General features: G+C 36.9%; 1 protein-coding gene across 15 annotated transcripts in view; it reads left to right on the top strand.

Annotated features, from left to right (window-relative positions):
• The window catches only part of UTRN (utrophin), a 483,718-nt gene that overhangs the window by 413,210 nt on the left and 45,181 nt on the right, over window positions 1-25,327 (top strand). For all 15 annotated transcript variants that reach the window (XM_036906868.2, XM_036906866.2, XM_057489131.1 and 12 more), the window contains 4 exons: window positions 7,673-7,734; window positions 9,391-9,465; window positions 16,464-16,665; window positions 21,319-21,404. In XM_036906868.2, coding sequence (XP_036762763.2) covers window positions 7,673-7,734; window positions 9,391-9,465; window positions 16,464-16,665; window positions 21,319-21,404 — 425 coding nt within the window. The remainder of the gene's footprint in view (window positions 1-7,672; window positions 7,735-9,390; window positions 9,466-16,463; window positions 16,666-21,318; window positions 21,405-25,327) is intronic.

The raw sequence follows: 25,327 nt of genomic DNA, 5'->3' as shown, positions 1-25,327 counted from the left end.
TAAGTGGGCAGCTTTGCCAGTGTCCTGGTTTATTGAGATGATTTAGATGGAGTTGACATTATCTTAGAAAGACATTAACTAGTTCAGTACTTAAGATATTACCTTTCCTGCTATTCATCTATACATTACTTGAGCCAGAGTTACTGTCATGAAATGGGATTTTGAGTTCGAATCTCCCAGATGACTCAACTACATTGAATTATAATGGCACCGTCTGTCTTACTGTACAGTTTGATTTTTAGGGTCAGGGATACAATTAATAAAGGTCTAGTAAGGATCACTGTGGGGCCATTAAAGAAAAAAGATAACTGTACTTTAATTTATAAAGATTAAGTTTTTAAACTAATCACTAGTATTAGCAAAAGTACAGAAGTAATGATCAAATAATGAAATTAAGTAAGTGTCTTTTATTGTACTGATTATGAAGTGAAATGATGCGGTAAAAAATTCAGTACAACCATATAGAGAAATTGGAATGAATTTTTCCTTTAAAAAAATTTATGAAGGAGATAAAGTAGTACCTTAAAACAGTAAATGTATACATTCAGTTTTAAAAACAAACTAAAATGACACACTGATGAATTCAACTCCAGGGATACACCCACACACCATCCCTTCAGGCAGGGGCATAGAGGGCTCCCCAGGGACGGGGACACACACACACCCACACACACACACACACACACAGGGACACACCCACACACCATCCCTTCAGGCAGGGGCATAGAGGGCTCCCCAGGGACGGGGACACACACACACCCACACACACACACACACACACAGGGACACACCCACACACCATCCCTTCAGGCAGGGGCATAGAGGGCTCCCCAGGGACGGGGACACACACACACACACCCACACACACACACACACACACACGGGAGGTTGCAGGAGATAAACAGGTGGTTAAATAAAGGGACATTGGGGTAGAGTTGAGTGGGGAACGGGACTTCCCATGAGTTCTGGACCAGTACCAAAGTAGAGGCTCCCCTGGGCTTGCCGAGGGTGTGCACGCTTCTTCTGCCACACGGTCTTGCACTGCCCTCAAAACTAAGTATCACTTGGACCTCCCCTCCCACCCAGGCACAACCGTTAGTCATTAATCCTACTTTACTTAAACACAAACAACCTTGTCTTCTTCTTTTTCAACGAATTATTATGTCAGCCACACTAGGAATATTGACGTTTGTATTTGTGGGTGTGCTGTAGCCCCTGTTTCTGTATACCCCTTTATGTGCTTGAGTCTTTGAACCTATTCCTGAGTGTGAAATTATTTTAAGTTGAATTTATGGTCGAGTCCAACAGATTTGAAGTTATCCTTTGTTTACAATTGAGTCTTCCTGCCTCGTGTCTTCATTATCATGCCAAGTTAACGGCATATTTTTTAGAAAGGCTTTATGCTTTTACAATATCTATCACTGAGTAAAATCATATCTTATTTGTATTTTGAACAGAAAGGTCTTTTTCTTGAAATGTTGACATACAGACTTAGGTTTTTCCTAAAATTTGCTCTTTTATTTGTCGAAGTATAACCTTGGGTTTCCTGCTTTTAAAAGCCCAGAGGACAGTAGATGTGAGGGTTCAAGAAGCCACATGTTACCTGAGGAACATATGAATTTGCTCCCCATACTTCTCCATCTCCTGCCCCACCCCATCCCCACTAGCCACTCAACCCAATTACGTTCACGAGGCACGCACATACACACACACAGAATCAGCAGTACTGATGGGAATACTCCATATTCTTCACCTATTCTAGTTGCCGGTGAAACAAAGATTGAGAGGATTATAAATTCCAATAATGAGAATGTCACCTCTTAGATCTTTAATGAGGTATTACTCGGCTACTTAACATCACATCAGATTGCCAAAATTTGTTTTCACTCTATACTTTGATCACCTGAAGGCAAATTTTATTACTTGGGAGCTCCTGCTTGAGTGCTCTATATGACTCTTTTAAGCATATGGAAAGAGAATGTTAGCAGAACTTACACTCTGCCTATGTCACTTTCATTTTGGAGATCCTGTTTTTTTAACAGCACGTCTCAGCTTCTACTCCACTGTATAACTTATGACATTTATTATCTCTCCTCTGTTTCTCCCCATCCTGAGAGGTCAAGTAAGTGAGTTGATGATGGAAAAGCAGCCATTCTGTCTGACAATCGGGAGTTCAGATTTTGCCAGGACCAGCTGGGTGGTGGAATGAAACTCACGACCGAATGGAAGTGGGTTGAGTAGTGAATGGGGCAGGAGAACATGCACAGCTCATTGAAGGGTTTTTTTCTGTGAGGAAGAGAAAAAGGCTAATAGGTGGCAGGAAGAGTAGGTTCAAGATAGAGGTGAATGTGTATATATGTGTGTCTATGCCTGTGTGTTTAAGGAGAGCAAATCCTTCAACATTTATATTCTGAGAATAGTCTTATTGAGCGAGGCGTTGATAATGCAGGATAAGATATTTTTTTTCAGAAACCTTTGGGAAGAATTGGCCTTAGATTGGGCAGGGGGGATTTCTCAGTTGAAGGAGAAAAGAAGACATTCTGGCTGAAGGAGGGAAGTTCATTGATTTGGTGGTGGGAAGATGAGGAATTTTGATCTGGTGGTTTTTAGTTTTTCAATGAAGTGTGATATCAGTGAGGTGGGGAGGGAAACTTCCTTAAGTTTGAGAAAAGAGAAGGCATTAGTAAATTGTTATCTTGGGGTTTGGGAAGCAAGTTTATTAGCGAATGTAGTACAGTTGTCAGCAGTTGGACATTTGAGGTTTAAAGTCAAATATTTAAAGTAAAATCAGTCTGTCTGTTGAGTGATTTTCCCCAGCTGTGTCCATGCACAGCTGCTTAGGTCCAGAGAAGGCAAGTAATTGAGCTCATCCATGGTTGGGCTTTGCCAGGAGTGATAGAGAACCAAGAGAGATGAAATTATTTATAATGATTATAATGATGGACTGTGACCTCAGACTCAGATTCATCAGAAAGATTTTAAAGCCTCAGTCATGCAAGTGTACTTCATATTAAGAACTCAGGCTTAAAACTGGACCATCTAGGTTCAAATTCCATTTCTGCTACTTACTATGTGATGTTGAGCAAGTTATCTAAGCACCCCTGCCCTGGTTTCCTTCAGCTGTGAAATGGCGATAATATTGGCACGTAACTCACAGAAGTGTTAAGAAGATTGAGTTTCCACATAGAAAGAGCTTCAAGAGTACATGGTACAAATTGGACACTCAAGTAATAGGCTATTACCTTTAATTTCTTTTCTCCTATATGCCTTTATAATTGCAACTGGAGTGGAATGATAAATGGCAAAACTCACAAAATCCAGTTTCAAGCATAAAATTGGATAGATAAGTAACAAGTAAGTGTATTTGGCAGAGTGTCAGTTTTTGGATAAGTGGGATGCCTTCTCATCAAAGGTTTCATGGCAAAAACGATACCACTCTAATGAGGACAAAAGGGATTAATAAGGATCTTCCCCAGAGCAATCTGTTGCCCAGAAATCAGTATTTTATCAGTCTATCAGAATTACATGTACTTTGCTGTTGGCTCATTGTCTCATATACTGGACAGTGTTTTGACACATTTTTGTGTTCTGTGCATTGGTGTACAGTCTTGGTGTTTTTGCTTTTTGTGGCTTATCAGAATACATTTGAATAAAAATAGGTAGAAACATATACTACTTACTGTTTTAATTTTTCATTAAATTCTATAAATTATAGGGTCCAAATGTTATCCCACCTGGGATGTGTAAGAGTAAAGAAGCACTTTTAACAATTGTGCAAGACAGCAGGTATAAACCAAGACTGTCCCAGGTGTGGAAGGATCATTTAAAAAAAGAGGTAATGGAGCTCTCATGCATAGTGTAATGATTATAGGCAATACAGTATTATAACTTCAAAGTTGCTGAGAGACTGTATCTTAAATGTTCTTACCACACAAAAAACATAATTATGTAAAGTGATAGAATTGTTAACTTAATGCAAACGTGGTAAGCATATTACAATATAGAAATGTTTCAAGCCAACATGTGGTACACCTTAAATGACCAGTGCTGTATGTCAATTATATCTCAGTTAAAATTTTAAAAAAAATTTTTAATAAATAAAATAAGAAATAGCTAAATCTTGATTCTCATACAAACATAAAAAGAGCATGTGTCAAAGATTTCATTTAACTCAGCTAATTAATAAGGGATTAGGTAAGAAATTAGAGAAGGAAAATATTCCAAGGAAAATACTAACAAACTAGCATCTTCATACTCAAATAAAGGATGCTAAAATGAATTTACAGTTAGATGTAAAGCTGACATATTGGTCAATAATCTCAGAAGAATGAGCAATAATCAATTGTATTCCAGTGGACACAATTTGCATTTCTATGGACAAAATATGATTTGCATTGCTATCAGTCTTCCTCAGTTTGCAGAGTTGAAAATAGCTCAAAGACAATTTAAGCCTCACAGGGCACCCACTAATTTTTTGCCACATCAAAGGCCTTCACACTTTTTCCCTCCAGAAGCAAAAGTGACATAGGGGGGCACCCTAGTCACATGTCACATATTCTCACTATTCTTTGCTCCAAATGGTTTGGGCTTAACTGTTAATTGCTGATTTGTTAGATTTTAAATTTTTCTTTTTATTCCTGGATTGTTCCCTCCTAAAAAGATTTTTAGTAACAGAATTACAATTTTATTTTATAATTTATCAAGGCATACAATATGAAGTCCTATTGCCCAGAACCTAAACTGTTGTTATTTGGGGGGGGTGAAAAATGCAACTTTTATTCTGTTTGGGTTGCCTACTCTGAGGGGACTGGGAGTATTTTGGCTGGGTGAGCTGAGCAATCCGCAGCTGTTCAAATACTTGGAGCCTTTGGGTTAATTGTGGATTTTGCTTTAAAACCCTCCTACCACTTAAAAGAAAGAAAAGGGAAATCCAACAGCCAACTGCATCTACTACTTTCTTTTTCTAACTGTTGTTTGGTAAGCTGCAGCTATACTCTTGTAACCAGAGGCTGTGTTTATTTTCAGGGTTGGCAGTTCTGCCTAATGAATCAACTGTATTGCATTCACAAAGGGAAAAACCGTTTCCCTCCTTCCATCTGTTTGCCAAATGTGTGTGTTCCCTCAGCTCCTAGCAGTGGTTTCACTAAAAACGAGCCATTAGCAAGCGGGTGGTACTGAATTCCCAGTTCACTGCCTGACTACATAGTGGCATTGTCTCCTTATGGTTGCATAGGGCGTATTTGCTAAAGCACTGCCCTTGTAATTCTAGGGACAGTGTACTTAGAGTCACTGTATAAGTATGAAGCTTGGCTCTGCATTACTCATAGCTTTAGTGTTGGTCTCGATCCTTGGTTTGGTCCTTAACAATGGATGTCTGCCTCTGTACAGTAGTATTGCCATGGGGATTGAAAGGCAGGAAATCAAGTGACTCCTGGGAGGCTGTGTAAGACTAGGAGCTCAAGATGAATTTATTTGAATTACATTGTATTTCTAGAAAATCCTCCTTTAATTCTTATTGATGGTACAGAGGAAGTTGTTTATTAGCAAAATTTGGAGGTATCTTCTTAATCTTTTTTTTTTTTACTTTGATTCATACACTTACTTTTTAGGTCAGTGCTTCTCAAAGTTGAATGTACACAGGAATCATTTGGAATTTTGTTAAGTAGAAGATTTCGATTCAGGAGGAGTAGGTGCCTGAGAGTATCTATTTCTTGCAAGTTCCAGGGCACACTATGAACAGTAAGAATTTTAGGTCATAAAGCCTTTATACTTTCTCCATGGTCTTTGGAGCAATTAGATAATAAAAAGGTAGAATGGTTGGGTTGGTGTTCAGGAGCAGAATACAAAGTGGGAATATTTGCGTCTACATTCATGTCACGAACCAGGTAGGGGAGCCAAACAACTTGCCAACTCTTCCTAAGATCTTCACGTTATAGGTTATTTTGTGTGGGATTTTGGAATTTCCAGAATATTTTACATACCCAATTTCAAATCTAAACTTTAAATATTTTTCAAAGAGAAATGATGAGTTATTTGGGGGTACAGTGATTATATCCTTTTCCCAGTGACATACCCTACTTCCTGATATATTAGATAGGTTTTTAAAAATAAGTTCCCTTAAAATTAATGGTATGAATGTTTTACTCTCACTCTCCATTGTGTACTGTGCCATTTCACTTAGCTTACTAAACAGTTTTGTAAGAACTGAGTGTCATCCAAGAAGTCTTTTGAGTGCTATTAAACGTTATTACTCTATTCTGACCTAGATAAGGGACAGTTAACTATTTTTAAATATAAGGCCACCAACCCATTGAAGAGGCGTTCACCTCACACATATACAAAAAGAAGGAACCTAATTTAAGCACAACATGGATCTATTTTATGCTCATCTTATTCTCAAAAGAGTTCTAATTCTATGAATTAGGTTTGGAATTTACAGAAAAAGTGAAAACATAAAACTTGCTTTTAAAATGAAGAGTAAGGATCATGAGAAAACCTGTTCAATACCTATTTAAAAAAGCGCTGGTTAGCTGAGGGATGCTGAAAACTGAGAGAGGAGCGTGAAGTCATATGGTGAGAGAAAGACATACACGTGAGGGGAATAGAGAGTCCAGATACATGTGAAAAGGGTGTCAGGGAGCAAAAACTTGACCTCTACCCTCTTAGGTTCATTTTCTGGGGGTCTGTGAATTAAACTCTGAAGACAAGTTAGCAAGAGAAAAGTTCATACCATCATGAGTAACTCAAATGGGTAGTTAGAGTTTGGGGCTTCTATACCCAACTTAGTAGGGGGGAAGAATAGGGGAGGGAAGACTCCTATGAGGAAAACCAATAGGTTTTTTTCAGGAAAGACAAATGTTTTTGAGGGACAACAAACACAAGATATGAAAGTTTGTGATAATGTTTGTTTATGCAGGTGCAAGTGGTTTTCCTATCTTCTTCATAGCCATGAAACTCCTCCAAAGAGGATTTCTGGTAACCTCATTTCCCAGAAGTTGCTGCTTTTAGTCAGATAAAGGAAGCTGTGAAAAGACTTCTTTCCGCATCTGTTGAATCTTAGATGTCTTCATCTTAGGATAATCATCATACCAACTCCAGAGTTTTGAGTGCATTCGGGAAAAAGGGCAAATTTAGATCAAGGGAGGAAAGACTTGAGGTTAAAAAGAAGGGAGCCTCAATTGATTGGGAGGTGGAGATGTTATTCAGAGTTAAACTCTTCATTTCTCTGTTCTTTGGAAATTTGATTAGGACTTCTAAAGTTTAGCAACTCCTCACAACACATCTGCTCTCAGGGGATTTATTCTGAAGGAGAATCTACATCTGCCTAACACAAGTAGAATTATTCTAGAGCCTACACTGATTTGACTAGATCAAGCTTGAATCCCCAGGATCCATGCCATTCACACTAGGTCTTGTTAGTTGTAATTCACTCTGAAATATGTAAATCAAAAATGTTCATCCATATTTTCACAATGTAATTGATCAAGTAAAAGTTTATTGTTCTTGTGAATATTAAGTAATAATTGGTCATCAGGTTTCTGAGTGATCCATCATGGAGATAATTTTGCATGTATTTTTAAACATTTGAATAAGAATTCTGTTTACATATTTTCTATATAACATACATTATTTAATTTGTTCTTTTATTTCATTTTACTGTTTTTTTCCCTAGCCATCAAACACAGACAACCTGTTGGGATCATCCTAAAATGACTGAACTCTTTCAATCCCTTGGTGAGTGTTATTTTATTTAGTAGTAATGAATTAACCTAAACAACCGAGAATTGTATCTTCTTAAAAAGAAACGAACCACCAGCTGTTCTTTCATGGCATGTTATGTTTAAAGGATTATGTCGTTGACTTATGAAAGCGGTGGAATTTCTAAGGGCAGTGCAGTCAACGGGTTTTCCCTTTCTAGTTAAGAGAATGCATGGTTTGAAACAGCATGAGCCAAAGGATGATTTTAAAAGGAAGAACGCAGTTGGAGATTTTACCTCCCTCAAAGTCACCTTAAACTTCAGCTTTATGAGAAAACAAAAAGAAAAGCAATCACAATGCAGCAACCTCCATTCCATTGCTTTAAATTTGCTTTTAGCTCACTTTTTATTTAGTAGATCTTATTAAATTTGCTTGCCTAGTTTCCTTTTTGTCTAGTCATGGAAAGCTAAATTCATTTTAATGTAAACATGCAAGAGACACATGAGATGAGAATCCTGATCTTGAGATTTCTAGCTGAGTATGAATTTGAACTGCTTATGTAGCCTGAGTCTTTTAGGTTGGGCCAGTGGTTTTGGAAGAGTCTTCTCTTTGGGTAGGTAAGGTGCCAGACAGGGAGGGCAGCACCCTAAAGCTCCTACACCCACTTCCATTGCAATAAGAAGAGGCCACCCCTTTTAGCTTTTTAAATATCAGGCTTCTGTTGAGCTTTTATTTGGATAGGTGTGGGCAGCTGCAAAGGTTGAACAAGTAAGAAAAGCCACAGGTTTGTTCAGTTTGTAGAAAGAGCAGGCACACTGATGATTCCTGAGGTTTTTTTCCAGCTCCGTCCATCTCTAATACCAGTACTGTGTTTTTAAGAGACAGGGAAAGAAAGTGCAATTTCTTTCTTTTTTACTTGGTGCCAAGTCTTTAAGATTTTTAAAAATTGAGATATAATTGACATCTAACATTGTATCAGTTTCAGGCATACAATATAATGATTTGATATTTGTATATATTGTGAAACGATCACCAGAATAAGTCTAGGTAACATCCATTACCACACAGAGTTACAGATTATTTTTCCTTGTGATAAGAACTTTTAAGACTTCTCTTTTAGTAACTTTCAAATATGCAGTGCAGAATTATTAAGTAGAGTTCATTTTGGTTCCTAAAGATACGAATATGGATTACAGGAAAATTTTAACCAGATCTATACAAAGGCAGAAGCAACAAAGAGATCAGGACAGAAGGAGCATAGAAATAAGACTAGCATTATGAGCAGTGAGATGGACAGCCTGGTTGACAGAAAACTGTTCTCAGGGAAAATGCCCCTGGAGGAGAATCCCTTGTAGCAGTAGGGAACGAAGGGCCCTCAGCCAACAGTATGATATATTTATTAAGCCATCAAAATTTAACAGTCTATATAGTCTTTTCCTTAGTGCCCTCTTTCCCTATTTGAAAATGCTTTTTAAAATCTACCTAACACTGTGTTGGAATGCATCCTGCTATGGTGCTAATAAGCGTTTAATTAATTTCTTAAATAAATGCTGTGGATTTTAGGAGACTTTTTAATGCAAACAGACATAATACTTTTCCATCATCTGAAGTAAACAGATACATTCTTGCCATTCAATGTAAGTTAAATAATAAGCATGCTTTGAATGTGTTCTGTTCCCTTTTCCATTGCAGCTGACCTGAATAACGTACGATTCTCTGCCTACCGCACAGCCATCAAAATCCGAAGGCTACAAAAAGCACTATGTTGTGAGTTATTCTACCAAAGTTAATCACTGTGTTGTTTGGATTGCCTTTTTTGTTTTTTTAAGACCAAGATAAATGAAGAGGGTGATGTGTTTGTAGAGTTAATCTGACTTTCAGCATACCTCATTCAAGGAGTTGGCTGTGTTTCTATAAATGATCTATTATTTGCCCCATCAGCGTGCATGCAGTAGAAAAACAAATGAACATATGCCATTCTCAGTTGGAGAACAAAATTAACCAAAATACAGGAGTAACACAAAAAGCTTTTGCAAAAATTATGCTGCCACCCAATTTAGAAGGATTAAACCTAGGAATCAAAGTAGTAGATCATTGCCTGTTTAGCACCTCGTACTCGTTTGGAGGTATAGGATACCGAACAGTTGGTTTCAACGCAATCATAACATCAAGAACACTAAACCATGATGTTCATGATCCAAATTTGAACCGGCATCTAGAAAATTAGATAAAAGGCTCTATATTCATTTAAATGTGCCTTGAAACATTTGGTGTTTTCAATATGAACTTTTCCTGTAGCAAGTGTATTTAGCATGATATTCTGTAATAGTCGTTTTACTATAGGGTTATCCACTCCCACCCCCCACAAATAACCTAAATTTAAGTTAGCAATATGAATACTTATAAGAGAGCATAGATTTAAGCTGTATAGAGTCTATTTGTGGCTGTAGTTTTATGATTGAGTCTACTCGAAGAACATTCAGACCTTGTCAGATAGTTAATTTGGAAAAGGGACATTTGCCTGTACTTTAAAGACAGGGTAATTTGAATCATTCTGAGTATTCTTGTTTGCTGCCTTTTGTTAACAGCTGTGATATGTCTAGGCAGTTCAGTGAAGCTTCGAAAATTAGCCTTAGGAAAACAACATATTAGGGTTAAAAATCTGTACGTTAGAAGTCAGTAGAAATTAGAAATATGTTTTAAACTGGTTACATGGAGGGAGTTGAGGAAAGAGAGTGTAGAATCATTCAGAGAAAATACAGCAATGCAAAGCTTTAAGATAAGAGAAAGTTGAGCTTTGTGTAGAAGTGAAGTCTAAAGGGCTGGGAAACACATCCGGATGAGGCATTGGAAGGAAAGGTGAGATGGTTTTGACCCGCAGAACCCTCAGAACCCCAAAGATAACTGGCAGGTTGTAACACTTATAAGCAAGTATTGTAGAATTACCAGTACAGAAAAAACAAAGCCAACACACTCTAGCTAGTGATCTGTATACTGAGCCACAGGAAATAGGAAGCGCATTAGGAAAATACAAAAGGGATGGTCAGTGAACTCAGTGAGTCCATGGTGACATCAGTTTTGAAGGAGGCTCGGCTGTGTGTCCAATATCCAGCTGACAGATCTGGAAGATCTTCTCAGGCCTGATGAGCTCTAAAATGAGGACAGATGACTCAGCTACAAAATCTCCATGGGCAGAAGACTGCTTTGTATCATTATGAACATGACCCAAGTCTTCAGGAATCCTCGTGGGTGGATAAACATATCGACACATTTGATGTTTTCCTCTTTGGGTCCTTTTGAGTCCTAAATTAAAAAGCACCCTCCGTCAGCTCATTCCTTCACATCTGAGATGGTCAGAAGAGAAACGCTTCCCACTTCCAAACTAAATGACATAGATGAGGCACACTTAGAAGTGCTGGGTTGCGTTGGATTGTAGATATTCGAGGTGATGATTTTAGAGCCACCTGGCCTCTATTTTTCCTGCTGCCTCTGCCCTTGCTGCTGTGCAGCCTGGGGCCTTTGTGCCCCTAGCCAAGCTCGCCTGTTTATGATTAATCTGCTTCCTCCTCTCCCATCTTTTCTGTTTACTTGAAACGCCCTGACCCTTCCTCTGCAATGGCCTGTAACCCTATATTCCTCCCAAATACTGTTAAAAATTTACTACTTTTGGAAACATTTACAAGCTAATTCCACCTGCTTCCAATCTTTCTGGAACTTTATGATTGCCTATAACGACTGTTTCTCACAATACGCACCATATGAGTGCCTTTGTGTGACAAGTAATGTTAGGAGGATTGCCCCACCACCATTGAGAACTGCTTGAGGTCAGGGGTCATCTCATATTGTGTGAATCCCCACCCAGCATGATGTCCTCATGCAGAGGGTGCACTGACATGGCTGTGACATTAGTCATTCATTTATGGGGCTCCAAGATTGTGCAGGAGATAAAACAATGCAGACATGCTCAGTTCCCACACTCAAGGGACATAAAGTTGGGGGACAGTGGATTACCCATGGACACAGTTCCCCTGCTTTCGGCAGATTCCTGTTGCCCTCAGAATGGAATAGCCTTTGCCACAGCCCATCTGTGCTTCCACCTCATGCATTATGCTCCACGGAGGGCTCTCTTCAGTCTAGTGGTCCACTGAGATGGCAAGCTCTGTACTCTGTTCCTGCTGCCCGAGGAGCTTTTGTCTTAGCCGTTGTGCTTATCCTCTCCCCCTGGTAGGTACGTACGTTCACTTCCCGCAGGTCCCAGTTTGAGTGTCACCTGTCTTTAATGATGCTCTCTGGTTATTCTACTCTGAAGAAGGCCACTCCTGATATTCCATCTCAGAGATGCAATTCCTGCTTTATATGACACTTTTCATAATTTTTGATATTCTCTTTGGTTTCTTACACCCTGTCTGACTCTCTAAATGAGCCAAAGTGTTCATGTGAGGGATGAGTCAGCTTTCTCTTCTGCACTGGGTCTCAGATGACTTCTGGCACAGAGCGGTCTCCTGGAATATATTGAGTGAATGATCTGCATTTGAAGGTTGTAGGAGTACCCCAGAAAATGTGTATAAGAAGATTAACAGTAGTACTTCTAATAGTAAAATTTGTTTAATTTTGGCATATCCCTAAATGTGATTTGGTCCAGGAGCAGAAATAAGTGAACTAGTAATCAGCAGAAACATGGCTGTATCTTGGAATTACAGTTGAATGAAAAAATCAAGTGGTAGGAGAAATACATACAGTTTGATTCCATTTCTATGTCATTCAAAACCATGCAGAGCTAAATGTTGTATTACTTAGGGACACTTAGATACTTTCAAAAATTGAGGGTGAAATATAAAAATTAGTGGTTCTCCATCTGATTGTGAGGGAGAGAATTGAGAAGGTTTTTTATGGGACCATTAGCAGTCTATCTCTTTAGCTGTGTGAAAGATTAATGGGTGTTTGTTCTACTGTTTGTCTTTAGACCATGCATATGTATTATACATATTCTTTTGTATTTTGATTTAAAAACTTTAGGTGATAGGCTGTAACAGAGAAGCCAAGATGGGGTGCAGTCAGAGTGGGGAGAGATTCCCTTTGCTTGAAGAACAAGGCCAGCTTCACTGAGCAAGAACCTTATTAGCCAAGTCTGAACAGCCACACAGGACTTAGGCACGTGGTTGTTAATTGAGGGTAAGAAGGAAGGAAGGGAGTTAAATGCATGAAAATCAAAGGAATGCATGGAGTCCAGGGAGCATCAGGTAACATGGCATCTGAATGGAGTAGCTTATGAGCTATTTGTGCAGTGTGCAGAAATAACCTTAAAATCAGTTTACGTCCTCTTTAAAGGTCTTTTTTCTATGAAATCTTTCTTTATTCCTTTAGTATTTTTGTTCCTCATGCTCTTATAATGTTGTATTTAATGTCTGGATTTTTTAATAAAGTGGGGTGCTATAGAACTATTTTCTGTTTTGTGAGTTAGGAGATAGGGCCAGATGTGGATGTATGCTTTAGACATACATCTAAGACAGGTGGAAGGAGCAAGTGAACCGAGGACAAGGAAGTAGGTCAGGGGGAAGATGATGGAGGCTGAGCTGGCCTGGGGCAGTAGCAGGGGGGATGAGGGAGTGGGTTGGTAAGGAGGAGGGAGAACTGAGGTCTGGGGTGGGGGATGTTGGTAGCTGATAAATCACAGAGGGAGAAAGAAGGGTGTCAGGCTATCTCAGGATTTGGAGACTGATGGTCTGTAGAAGGCAGTAACACCTTACTGGATTTCAGCATTAACAAGAAGACAAGACGTTTGTTTGGAGCACAGTCAGGTGGTGGTTTATGAAAGAGAATTGGATAGCTCTAGTGGAAAACAAGAGTGGCAAGAATGTGGATCAGGTATTCAGGCAGGAGATCAGGATGAGAAAACAGAATGGGGTGTCATCCAGAGAGAAGTAGTGGGGCATCATCCAGAGAGAAGTAGTAATTGAAGAAAGAGCCATCTGGCTTCTGGAGCAGAAAAGCTAGTCCTTGAGTGCCACCTCTATTTCTGACTACTTGAGATGTCTGGGGAAGAGGAGATAGGAAAGAGCAAAGAAGGAATGGTCAGTAATTTCAGAACAGAAGAGTCACCGAAGGCCAAGGTCAGGTGCTAAACGTGGTGTTTTGCAGAACAGGAGAAGGACAATCCATTTCTGTCTGATCTCTTGAGCCTATGTGGGATTAAAGAAAAAGCCTGAAAGTTGGTTTCATTTGCCACATGACTGAGCTGTCATTTGTCTGCTTTTGAAAAGAGAAAATCATAATTTTCTGTGATTTAAATGTAGTCAGTTCTTTAAAGATACCTGAATGTGACACTTGAGGACGATGCATGCCTGGCTCAGGCACTCAGGCAAATGTCAGAGCGAATTGCTAAAAATTGAGGACATGAGAGTCTGTGGGATGTGGCAAATTACCGTCATAGCTACAAAGATTATCAGAAAAGCAGCTTTTCTCAAAGAAATACAAGGACAGCCTGGTCCAGGAAGTGGTCTTTTTGGAATTTGGGCTACTGTCACGTTTTGCAAAGAAGGGATAAAATAGCAGTGCTATGTTTCTGGCATACTTAGTATTGAAATTCAGAAAACTTAGAGCACTTTGGCAGTGTTGGGACATGTTTCTTTGTATCTGGTTGGAATTATAGTTCTGTAGCTATTGTCATTTATTAAGGACTTCTCTTTGTCAGGCAAGAAGAATGAATTTGAATTTTACTCCTTCCCTCTGGGAGTTTATGGTTGGAAACAGTAAGAAAAAGTGGGATAAAAATGACAATGAAAATTCCAGATGCTTCTTACTTTCTTTTCTGACACTATCTCTAGCTCATGTGAAGCTTACACATTATTTTTTTTAATTAGCTGAAATTTTGCCGGTAGTATATCTGATATCTGAAGGAAATGGATTGACCTTTTATCCAAATTGTGTGCTTCATATTTGTCTCTTTCTGTTTTTTACAAAAATGTCTCCCCTGTTGAGTTGTTTTAGAAACAATTTTGATCCGTATGATTTTAAAGCAGCCCTCTCCCATTGTAGATAACTTGAAAGAAAATCATTCAGTGGTATTTATGTAGCTAGAGTGGCCACATTTCATACATGTCTTTAAAAATTCAAAATTGGTGGTTAGTGGTTAAAAATAGATAAACACAAAGGAAGCTATTTGGTCATTTTATTTAACTGTCAAAATACATCATTATATTTTGTTGAGAGAACAGTTTTGCATTAGGCAAAGAGGAAGTAGTTGGTTCTATTTTTTTAAGAATTTCCCCAAGCTTATTTTTTTAAATGTTGAACAGTTAAATATGGAGATGACAGAAGAATTTTTATAAAGCATTAATTTCCATGATCTTAAATTCATGTTGCTTCTGTAATTTTCCAAACCCATATATTAAGATTTAGAAACGTCATCGCCACACTCAATAAATGTGTAGATACATGGTAGTTTGGTAATCTACTCCATTTCCCTGTTTTCAATTAACTAATGAATGACTCAAAGTTGATTAAAAAGAAAGATTACATAAAACTTTCTTTTTTGTCTGAGCTGGCCTTTGTGGGCCTCTCCCCTGGGCAATGTGTGCCTGCCCTGTGAGCTCCAGGCGTCTGCTTCACTGTAACCACGTATCACCCTTGTGTAAGCCATGCACCATCCATGCTGCTGTCTATCATTTCTCAGACCCCCTAGAGCTCCTTGAATTCATGACTTTTTTCAAGCAGCTTGATCTGGGTGGAATTCTTTCCTTGCTTTACATGGATCTCTGGTGTCTTCTCTATTCTTTAAGGCCCACTTCAAATCCAGCCTTCCCAGGGAGCCTTTCCAAGCTATTTCTACTCCCCTCAAAATAATAGCGCTCATAGAAATTTAAGTGTTCTTCTCTTAGAGTATATTCACTCCTTTTGGTAAAGTTATCAGTGTGCTTATCCTCCATCTTGGAATAGGCATCTTTGAGAGCAGGAGTCATGCCTTATCCTTCTTTGCCCATGATACATGCTCACACTGGCTATGCCCACTAGAGGTGTCCTACCCATGAAGGGTAAGGATGGGAGCAAATACACAAAGGCCCATGGATGTGGGACCTGTAGTGTGTGACCTGCTAGTAATCCTGCCAAGCTACCAGTTGCCTAAATGCTAAAGCATCATAAAGAGCAAATCAGGTTAAGGCTAGATTGTGCGGGACTTATAGATCGGGCTTTATTCAGTTAGGCAGTGGAGAACTATAATTTTTCTACAGAACCTGTCTTTGTAACTGATATCTTCAGTGAACTTTGTATCTCATGATGTCCATGTTGAGAAACTGTTTAAGAATGATTGGTTTGGCAGCCATATAAAGGAAGAATGGGAGGATGGTGAACAGGCTGTTCTCAGGAGTAAGAAGAACAATGAATATTTAGATGTTCTATCATTTGGAATAGATTTCGTTTATGTCTTCCATATTTAAAAGTAGAAAGAGCCTAGAGGGAGAACAGCCAGCAAAGGAAAATAGGAAAAATTGATATTCCAAAGAACAAAAAATGGGATCACATTGAGAAGCAACAGTTTAGATTCAAAAGCATGAAAATGAAAGATGTATTTATTCATAAATAGAAGAACTTAGAAATATAAGAATGGAAATGCTATTTATTTCTTTAAAAATTAATATTAGCTGGAAAGGGTAGATTCTTAAATTGAAGAACCAAGCTAAATACTTAAGACTAGAAATGTTTTTGTTTCAGTGTTGTTATGTAATATAATGACTATGCATATTCCTTGTTCTTTCTCACCTGCTTAGTGGATCTCTTAGAGTTGAATACAACAAATGAAGTTTTCAAACAGCACAAGTTGAACCAAAACGATCAGCTTCTTAGTGTCCCAGATGTCATCAACTGTCTGACAACAACTTATGATGGTCTTGAGCAAATGCATAAAGATCTGGTCAATGTTCCGCTCTGTGTGGATATGTGTCTCAACTGGTTGCTCAATGTATATGACACGTAAGTTTGCATTTTTTCTCATTAAAATGCAATCATTGAGTGAAGTATGTTGACAATACAAAAATGTCTAAATTTCTAAAATGTATTTTTAATAAAGTACTTTCAAAGTACTTAAGCCAGTGGAAATATGTGTTAATCATTGAAAAATGACTTTCCAAAAATTGAGCTCTTAACCAACAACAACAAAAAAAAGTCCACCAGTTTTTTTAAAGATTTTGCTTCTATTTATAATGGTTGTCAAACTTGCAGTGTTTTCTGTTACTATGCTAGGGGATACCTAATATAAATGTAGTGTTTTCTGTCACCATCCTAGGGGAAATCTAGTATAAATAAGTCCTATTTCTTTCTCTTTGTGGAATGTCTTACAGTATTTCTTTTTTCAAAAGATAAAACTTTATATTTATTGTTATGAATTAAAATAATGTATTGGCTTATAACAATCCACTCTGCAATATTTGTATGGCAACTTAAGAGCAACTTGAATGACAAAGGGATTTAATATATCTTTTGGTATTAGCTTTACTTATTGCCATTGGTGGTTATGTGTATATTTAGGCTATAGGACATTCTGAAATTTGTAATTTAATTAGATACTCACTGTTACATAAAGAGCATTCTCAACTTCCAGCATAACTCATTTGCCATTAGTATGGCTTATTTGAATGAAGCAATGCATTGGTAAAATAATCAAATCTAGAGACCTGCTGTGGGCTGACATTTCTGAAACATGAGAAATTATTCATTCTGGTAGGGGGTTAAAGTATGCAAAAATGAAATAAGAAAATTGGAACACTTTCTTTTTCTCAGAACCTGAAAGTTATTTTCTGTTCATTAGATGTTTGAAAATTTGTCAGTCTTTTATTTGATCTGGAGAGAAAGAAGATAGATGATAGTTTAATAAATGCACATATGTTAAGCAGCTGATTGATTCTGGGTAAGAAGTAAATGATGACAATAGCTCTGGAGATAATTCAATTAATTCTTTTTATTCTTTAGATTAAAAAAGCCTTTTATCTTTCAATATTCACAAATATCATAACAAAGTCTTTTTTAATAATTAAATACCCGTTCCATGGGGGCTCTTAAGAAACTCACTAAAGACCAGATAGCATGAATCTCGGTTACCATAGAAGTGGGGTTTCCTATATCCCTGCCGGGTATCTTTTAATACATTTTATTTTAATGCAAATTTTTATCCTCCTTGGATAAAATATGACTTTAGCATTCACTATTATGTTCATCTTCAATTTTTTGAAGCCTCCAAAAGAGACATTTTCTATAGTTAGTTCACCAAAATAGCCAGTCAAGTAGATGTTTTAACTACAAAGCCTATAACATAATTTTACATCCCAGGAAGAATGCTAAAGTCATAGGATACTTAGTTAAGAACTTCTTTATGTCCCATGGAGTATGGTAGGGAAGCACATTTTGAGCCAAACTTTAAAGGAAGAACTGGAGCAAATGTTAAACCACTCTCCTTTGACATCATCTGGGGCTCTAACACACTACATTAGTTTGCTCGGGCTGCCATAACAGTACCACAGACTGGGGGGCTTACACAACAGAAATTTATTTTTTCACAGTTCTGGATGCTAGAAATCCAAAATCTGGATGTCAGCAGTGATGGTTTCTTTTGAGACCTCTCTCCTTGGCTTATAGATGGCTTTCTCCTCCCCAGGGTTCTCATGATCTGTTTTCTGTGTGTGTCAGTGTCCTGCAAGAACATGCATGAGTCACACTGGAATAGAGCCCACCCAATGATCTCATTTTAACTTCATTACCTCTTATTGACTCTATCTCCAAATATACTCACATAAAGAGGTACTGGAAGTTAAGACTTCATTGTATGAATTTTGAAAGACTGGAACTCAGTTTATAACACATAGATACTTGCTCTGGGAAGGGAATAGTTCCACTGGCAGAACGCAATACATGAAGTGTTGTGGTTCATATTCTAGGGAGTTAAATGTTAGTGTGTTTCCACTTTCTATCATGAAATGTGAACAGGTGGGAAATCCTACACAAAGGTACTTTTTCTTATTTAGAAAGACAGTATCTTAAAATTTTCTATTTTAAAGGAAAAAAAGCTTTTAGAATTTATCTCCCTTCCTTGCTAAAGAAATATGACAGAGAGCATGCTGGGTCAGAATGGTGTCCATTCAGTCTAGTTTTCTATCTTGGAGAGGAATATCATGAATTAGAACCTAAGGAAAAACACAGTTACTCCTATGATGGTGGTCTCAGCTAGCCAGAATTGATTGCCCAAATTTCGCTAGCAACTGTGACTTCATCATTTATCTAAACAAGAGTTAATTAATTATTTTCAAGTCATTAGTAGTCCCTTGGAGAATCTGTTGTACTGTGATCTACCCTATCCAATACACCAGGATATTATAGACCCCTAAGTAGTATCTGAAACTGGAAATAGTATCATGATCTAACACCTCCATTCATTCACTATTCAGATATTCATTCATTGACCATATATTTTTGACTGCTTTACTTTGTGTAGTAAGGTGCAGCCAGAACTGGTATTTTCAGTTCTGTATATTCAACCAGTTCTTTAAACAATGAGTGCACACAGATCAAAGGGTTCTTGAAGTAGAAGACTTTGAGGATCTTCCATTCTGCCCTCTACATTTTGTTGATTGAGAAACACCCAGAGAAATGATACAGTTTATCCATAACAACTATTGCAGGTAATGGTAGATATGGAGCTAATATTCAGGTTTTTTTATCATCATTTGCTTATTCCCACCATACTGCCATATCTTAAGAAGAATAGTATTCTATAAATTCTACTAAATCTATTGTTTCTTTCAAGTTTTAACAACTACCCAGTTCCTAATATTCTGAATTTTGTGAAAACAAATCTGTATTCTTCTACTGTGGATATCAAGAATCCAGATTTTCTGGTTGCCTTTTAACTTGACAGTCACATAACATTTGGCATCTCAATTTCTCATCTTAAAAATTACGATGAAAATGTCCGCTCTGCTTACTACACATCAGGTAATTGTGAAGGGCAAATGAACTAATATGTATAGAAAGGACTTTATAAACTATAAAGATAAAATTGATTCCATTTATGAGTTCACAGCCTTATTTTCCACTTTAAACAACCTTAATTTCACAATCTTGCTTTTAAATGTAATGGAAATCAGAAGTGTTTAAATCATGATTTAAAGCAATAATCTGGAACACCTGATTTAAGTGCTTTTATCCCGACAGAAAATATTAACTTCATTTGCTTCAGTATTGTCATTTCTTCCACTATTTCAAGATGGATGTAATTTTGGAAGGCACATATCTTTCTAGTTAAACTAATTTTTAGGAGTTACTTATGAAAACTATCAGAGAACCAAATACTTAAATTTTAGGTTATGTCACTCACTAACAAATTTCATTGCTTCCCTTTTTCAGTCTCAAATCCAGATATTTAACATCAAAGCCCTCTATCATCTGGCCCCATATAACCTGGACAACTTTATTTAAACATTTAACATTGAGCAATTCCTTATTGCACCTGAATGAGTCTTGTCTCTGGTGCTCATATCCCCATCTCTGTCCCTTTGCCCAGGCTCTTTCTATGATAGTATACTTTCTCCTAGTTGGGACAGTCCAGGCACATCATGCCTTCAGTGTCTGATTTTAGATGTATCTTTTCCATCAAATATTGTGATACTAATGACTACTCAAAGTAACCGCCAGCCACAATTCTTTTGTTCTTGCATAAAAGTTGATCTCATATTTTCTTACTTCGCTGGTTATTTTCTTGTCTCACCCCTCCAGCTAGTGTGTGTGCTTTTTCGTAGGTAGGAATCATGTCTTGTACTTTTCTATTGGTCCCTATGGAACACAGCACAATGCTGGGCTCACAGTAGGCCTTCATAACTGTTGATGGCATGATGAGTGGATGATTGCCATTTTCAATAGTCTTCCTGATGATCCTTTCTTGTGTTGTCACCATACACTGAAGGTCATCCTCCAATATATTTCAGTTTGATTTTTTGTTCCTGATGGGATTGTCTTGTCTTCACCCACAATGTACTAGTCCATCACACAGCTTTTTGTTATCTTCTCCAAGTCTGTTGTCTGACTGTGTCCAGAGAATAGTATTTCCTGCTTTTTGGAGGGAAGAAAATAAACAGAGCCTATTTTGGTGAGGTTATTAGGAGATACCTAAAAAATAGGAAGTAGAAACCCAACTTGTAGCATGGCTACAGTTAATTTGAAACTAGTATTTCTATAATTGAGAAACAAATGAGTGTATTTTAACTTACGTTTCTGCTTATAATGGCTATATTTATTTTAAAATTTAAGAATTACATATTTCATAGACCAGTTCTGAATGTTGTTGACATGTTGTTACATTATATGAACTAAAGTTTCAGTAAGTTTATTGGGTATGATTCAGTATACATTATAAACTCAAGGCTGTTCTTGCAGACTAGGTCAAACATACTATTAAAATATTTAATGAAATTATGGCCTGGGCTTAACATTAATTATTCACAGTGAATAGAAATGTTGCATCTTTAAGATGCAATTATTTTTTAATGATTTCTCCTAAGAAAATAGATATTCAGAAATATTAGCCTAATGTATACAGTCTTAAATACATTTAACACATTGAGATTCTTATAATTTTAGGGGTCGGACTGGAAAAATAAGAGTGCAGAGTCTGAAGATTGGATTGATATCTCTCTCCAAAGGTCTCTTGGAAGAAAAATACAGATGTATGTAAGACCTTTCCTATATCAGTAATGTTTTTAGTAATAATAGTGATAATTTATTGGAGCCTTACGTAATTTTCTAATAATAATAGTTCTCATTTTATTTTTAACCCTTACTATACATGGACCCGGCTAGACAAAGGGTTTCAGTGCAAAGTGATGTGGATGTGTGTGAAAGGGAAAGCTGATTGTAGGATCAAGAGGTGAGGTGCCTTGATGTAGGGAGAATGAGCTACAACTTGTATCTCATTTAATTCTTAAAATAATGCCCCATAATGTAGGCATTGTGATTTCCCTTTTCCAGCTGAAAAAAATCAATGCTGAGATAGTCAAATGTTGCAGACAATTGATTGTGGGGGTATTATTAGACTATAGAGTTTTCTGACTCTAAAGGCCAAGACTTTTCTATTTCTGTGTGCTCCCAATAGTTAAAAAAGAATTAGGAGAAATAGAACATTTATACTATACTTACCACTGGAATCTTGTGTGTTTCCAGTGCTAAAAAAAACAAGATGCATTAGAAGTGTTCACATAGACAAATTTATTTCCCAGTGTGAGAAAATTAAAAGTGATAAAAAATTCTTAATTTTGTTATGTTTATTTTTTTATTCATCACATAAATCAGTGATGTTCCATTTCTTGTCAGTTAATGAAGAGCCTCTAGGCATTTGGACAGGGACAGGCTTGGGAGCCAGGGAGACCTGCCTTCAGACCTCAGCTCTACCACTCAGTGGCTGAGTGACTCTGGGCAGGTTATATGATCCCATTGAATGCTGCCAGCTAACAGGCCACACCGCTCCCATTTCACATTTCAGAAAGCTGAAATTTAGCAGATTTTCTTCAACTGAAGAATAAAGCTAATAATTCTCGCTTTGAAAGCAGTTTTGGATAATATGTGAAAAGTATCTAGAAAGAGCAGTTGTTGAATAAATGGTAGCAATTGCTGTTGTGTCTCCAAACTCTCTACTATAGAATTATTTTGATGTATTTTGTCCAAAAATTGTGAGTAACTTGATCCTGCCATGCATATCCCCCCAGATCATTCTTTATAGATATATCCACACATTTGGGGAGAGGGATAGAGATATTACATGAATGGAGAGACACCAAAACAAGAGGATATTTGATCACAGATCCTGTAAACTTGGTTAGGTGTTGTGTCTTCTGTAAACATACATACATTTTTTAAAACTTCTGTTTTCTGGGGACTGCTGTGAGGTGATTTGACTTTGAATTTCAGGTGTAGATTATGATGGCTTGTTTTTCTTACACAGTTTGACAAGAATGTCAGTGAAAAGAGATGCAGATTTGTATGAAATGAAAAGCTGGTAGTAGGATCAGGAGGTGAGGTGCCTCGATAGAATCAGAACCTATTAAATCATGCAGAAAAAAGCTTTGCAAAAGGCTTTTGTTGTGTTGCACTTTATCCAGAATTTAAATCACCGTCAGCATCATAACTGTCAAAAGGTGCCTTTTCAAAGTGAAAAAAATGTATTTTTATAGTGGAAGTGGGGGTTGTAGGGGAAGTTACTGAAAGCATCAGTGTACCAAAATTACAAAAGGACTTTTGTATTGTTTGTGATTTGGGGTATTCACATGAAAGAATTTAGGGTTCTCTTAAAGTAAGAACCATGTCATTGTGCCTTTCTTACTCTGACACGAATGCACATTCAACTTCAAAGTTTATTAAGAGTCTTAAAATGTAAGCATGGTTTGTTTCTCTAGATCAATATTCCCTCTCCCTCTCTTTTTCAAGCTGATTGTCAGGGAGTAATCTGAAATCGAAAGAGAGTGACAATATGGTACTGTAGGTATAGAGCAAACACCAAATCCTACACAATATAACATATAAAAGATGTTTTTTTTATCTATACTCATACACCTTCAAATGGATTTCTGAAATGTATGATCTTTTACATGAAGAGGGTATTTCAAAATACATGTGTTCATACTTATACCACAGTGGACACACTTTCTGCAAATGTCACGAAACAATACTTGGTATAATTCAACATCAAACTCTCAGACTGCAGCAAGGGAAACAGCCCTAAATGAAATTTTCTGATATTTCATTTAATCCATGAAGCATGCCATTTCAGGGCTTAAATCAGAAATCTCTTGGTTGAAACCTTTAAATCTTTCATGGGGGTATTGAGACTCTGGAAATGTTCTAGCTTTTGTTTTGTTTATTACTTCGGGGTCCTTAGCAACTGATTTCAGCTTTGATTTCCCCAGTGATATCAGAACACTTCCTAGTTATTATTTCCTTTGTTAGAATTAATATTCAAGATAATTTGCTCTCCAAATTCAATGGCAGAGGTGCCTTTCTAGGTCATTTGGTATCTGTCTGAACATTGATTTTGCAAAGGCTAATGTCAGTATTTTCACCCCGGTGACACCTTCCTCTCTCTGTGCCTTCCTGAGAATATCCCTTGATTAGGTTTTAACAAGATCCTGGACTTCCTGCTTATAGCTGAGTGAACACATTTACAAAGTTCCTTTTGAATGGCTTTTTGCATCTCTGCTGTACTTATTATTTATTGGAACTTGGGTTTTAGAGTGTGGCTTTCCTTTGGCCCATTCCCACATCCTGAAACTCCTTTTTTGTATCTGACTATAACAACAAAATGCACACTTTTATAAGAATTCAGGACTATGCCAAAATGTTAAGGATTTTTTGTTCTTACATTTTGTGTATACTTTACTAGTGGCATAGTAATAGACCTTTCTATAAAAGAGGAAAATTGGGTATATTGATTTCACGGAAAAAGTCCACTTCTCTATACAGATTATTATACATATGCATCAACTCCATATTTCCCAAAAAAGAGGTTTAAAATGTGCATCATAATCGGGATCCTGGATAAATAATTTCTGCCTATGATTGTCTTTTTTTAACAAACGAAACAAGTAGCACTCTAGCCAAATCAAGTGAACAAATGAAAATAAAAATTAAATTTATCTCAATTGAATTTGCTTTCCCTCTGTATGCTTATAATTAAATTCATATTTCATTACAATTGCTGTGTCAGTATCACTGAGCTTGGTTCACTTATTTGAAATTCACTGTTGACAGATTTAGATGTAGCATTATTTCCCTTATGAAAGTGAGGACTGATACATTTTGATTTGATACTCATTTATCAGATATTGTTTGAAAATGGTTTTTAGGATCCAATAAATATTCACTCTCCTTTTTTTCTGTTCTTGAAAATATCACATGAAAAGCATTTAGAATTTGTGAATTTTGAATTTTTAGCATTTGGGAATTTCTTTCCAAAAAGCATTGGTTTGTATAATGAAGTAGTTTATTTCTATGTGAAATTTTTACCTATTCCAATGTAACTTATTTGAGCATATTAGCTTGACTGCTGGAAAAAAAGTGATAGTTTTAAACTTTAAAATATTGCAAGTGGTAAATGGAAGATAAGCCAATCCTGGAAAGAAGAGAGTTTTAATTTTATTGAATAAAACATCCATTTTTTAAAAAATGAAAAGAAAAGCCTCAGAACTATGTGAATATGTAGATGAATTTTTGTTAATAAGTCCTTTAAATTTGAATAAGTATATTTTATTACATGAAATGAAGTAGAACAAAAATAATTTTATAGCTAAAAAGAATGAGAGACTGATTGAGCCTAAAAAGAAAAAAAACTAAGAATAAAAGACACCTCATGCTTTTTAATGTTTCTTATTCTTACATAAAATAGATTTGAGTGTAGAAATCTTTAGAAGTGAAATGTATTTATTTAATAGGTTACTGAATTTAAGAGTGAACAAAAAAAGTTGGTCAACAACTCTGTGAAATTGATGACTTGCTACTTAAAAGTGGTACATTTACTCCTTTGTCACATCATGAAGTAAGCTTCAGGGCCCACAGTCTTTCTCAGTAAGAAGGGAAACCTCACTGACACCACTGAATGAAC

The sequence above is a fragment of the Manis pentadactyla genome, chromosome 12 (genome assembly GCF_030020395.1).
Source record: "Manis pentadactyla isolate mManPen7 chromosome 12, mManPen7.hap1, whole genome shotgun sequence".
NCBI lineage: Eukaryota > Metazoa > Chordata > Mammalia > Pholidota > Manidae > Manis > Manis pentadactyla.
The sequence above is the reverse complement of the archived record's forward strand: the minus strand, read 5'-3'. Positions and strand labels throughout refer to the sequence as shown.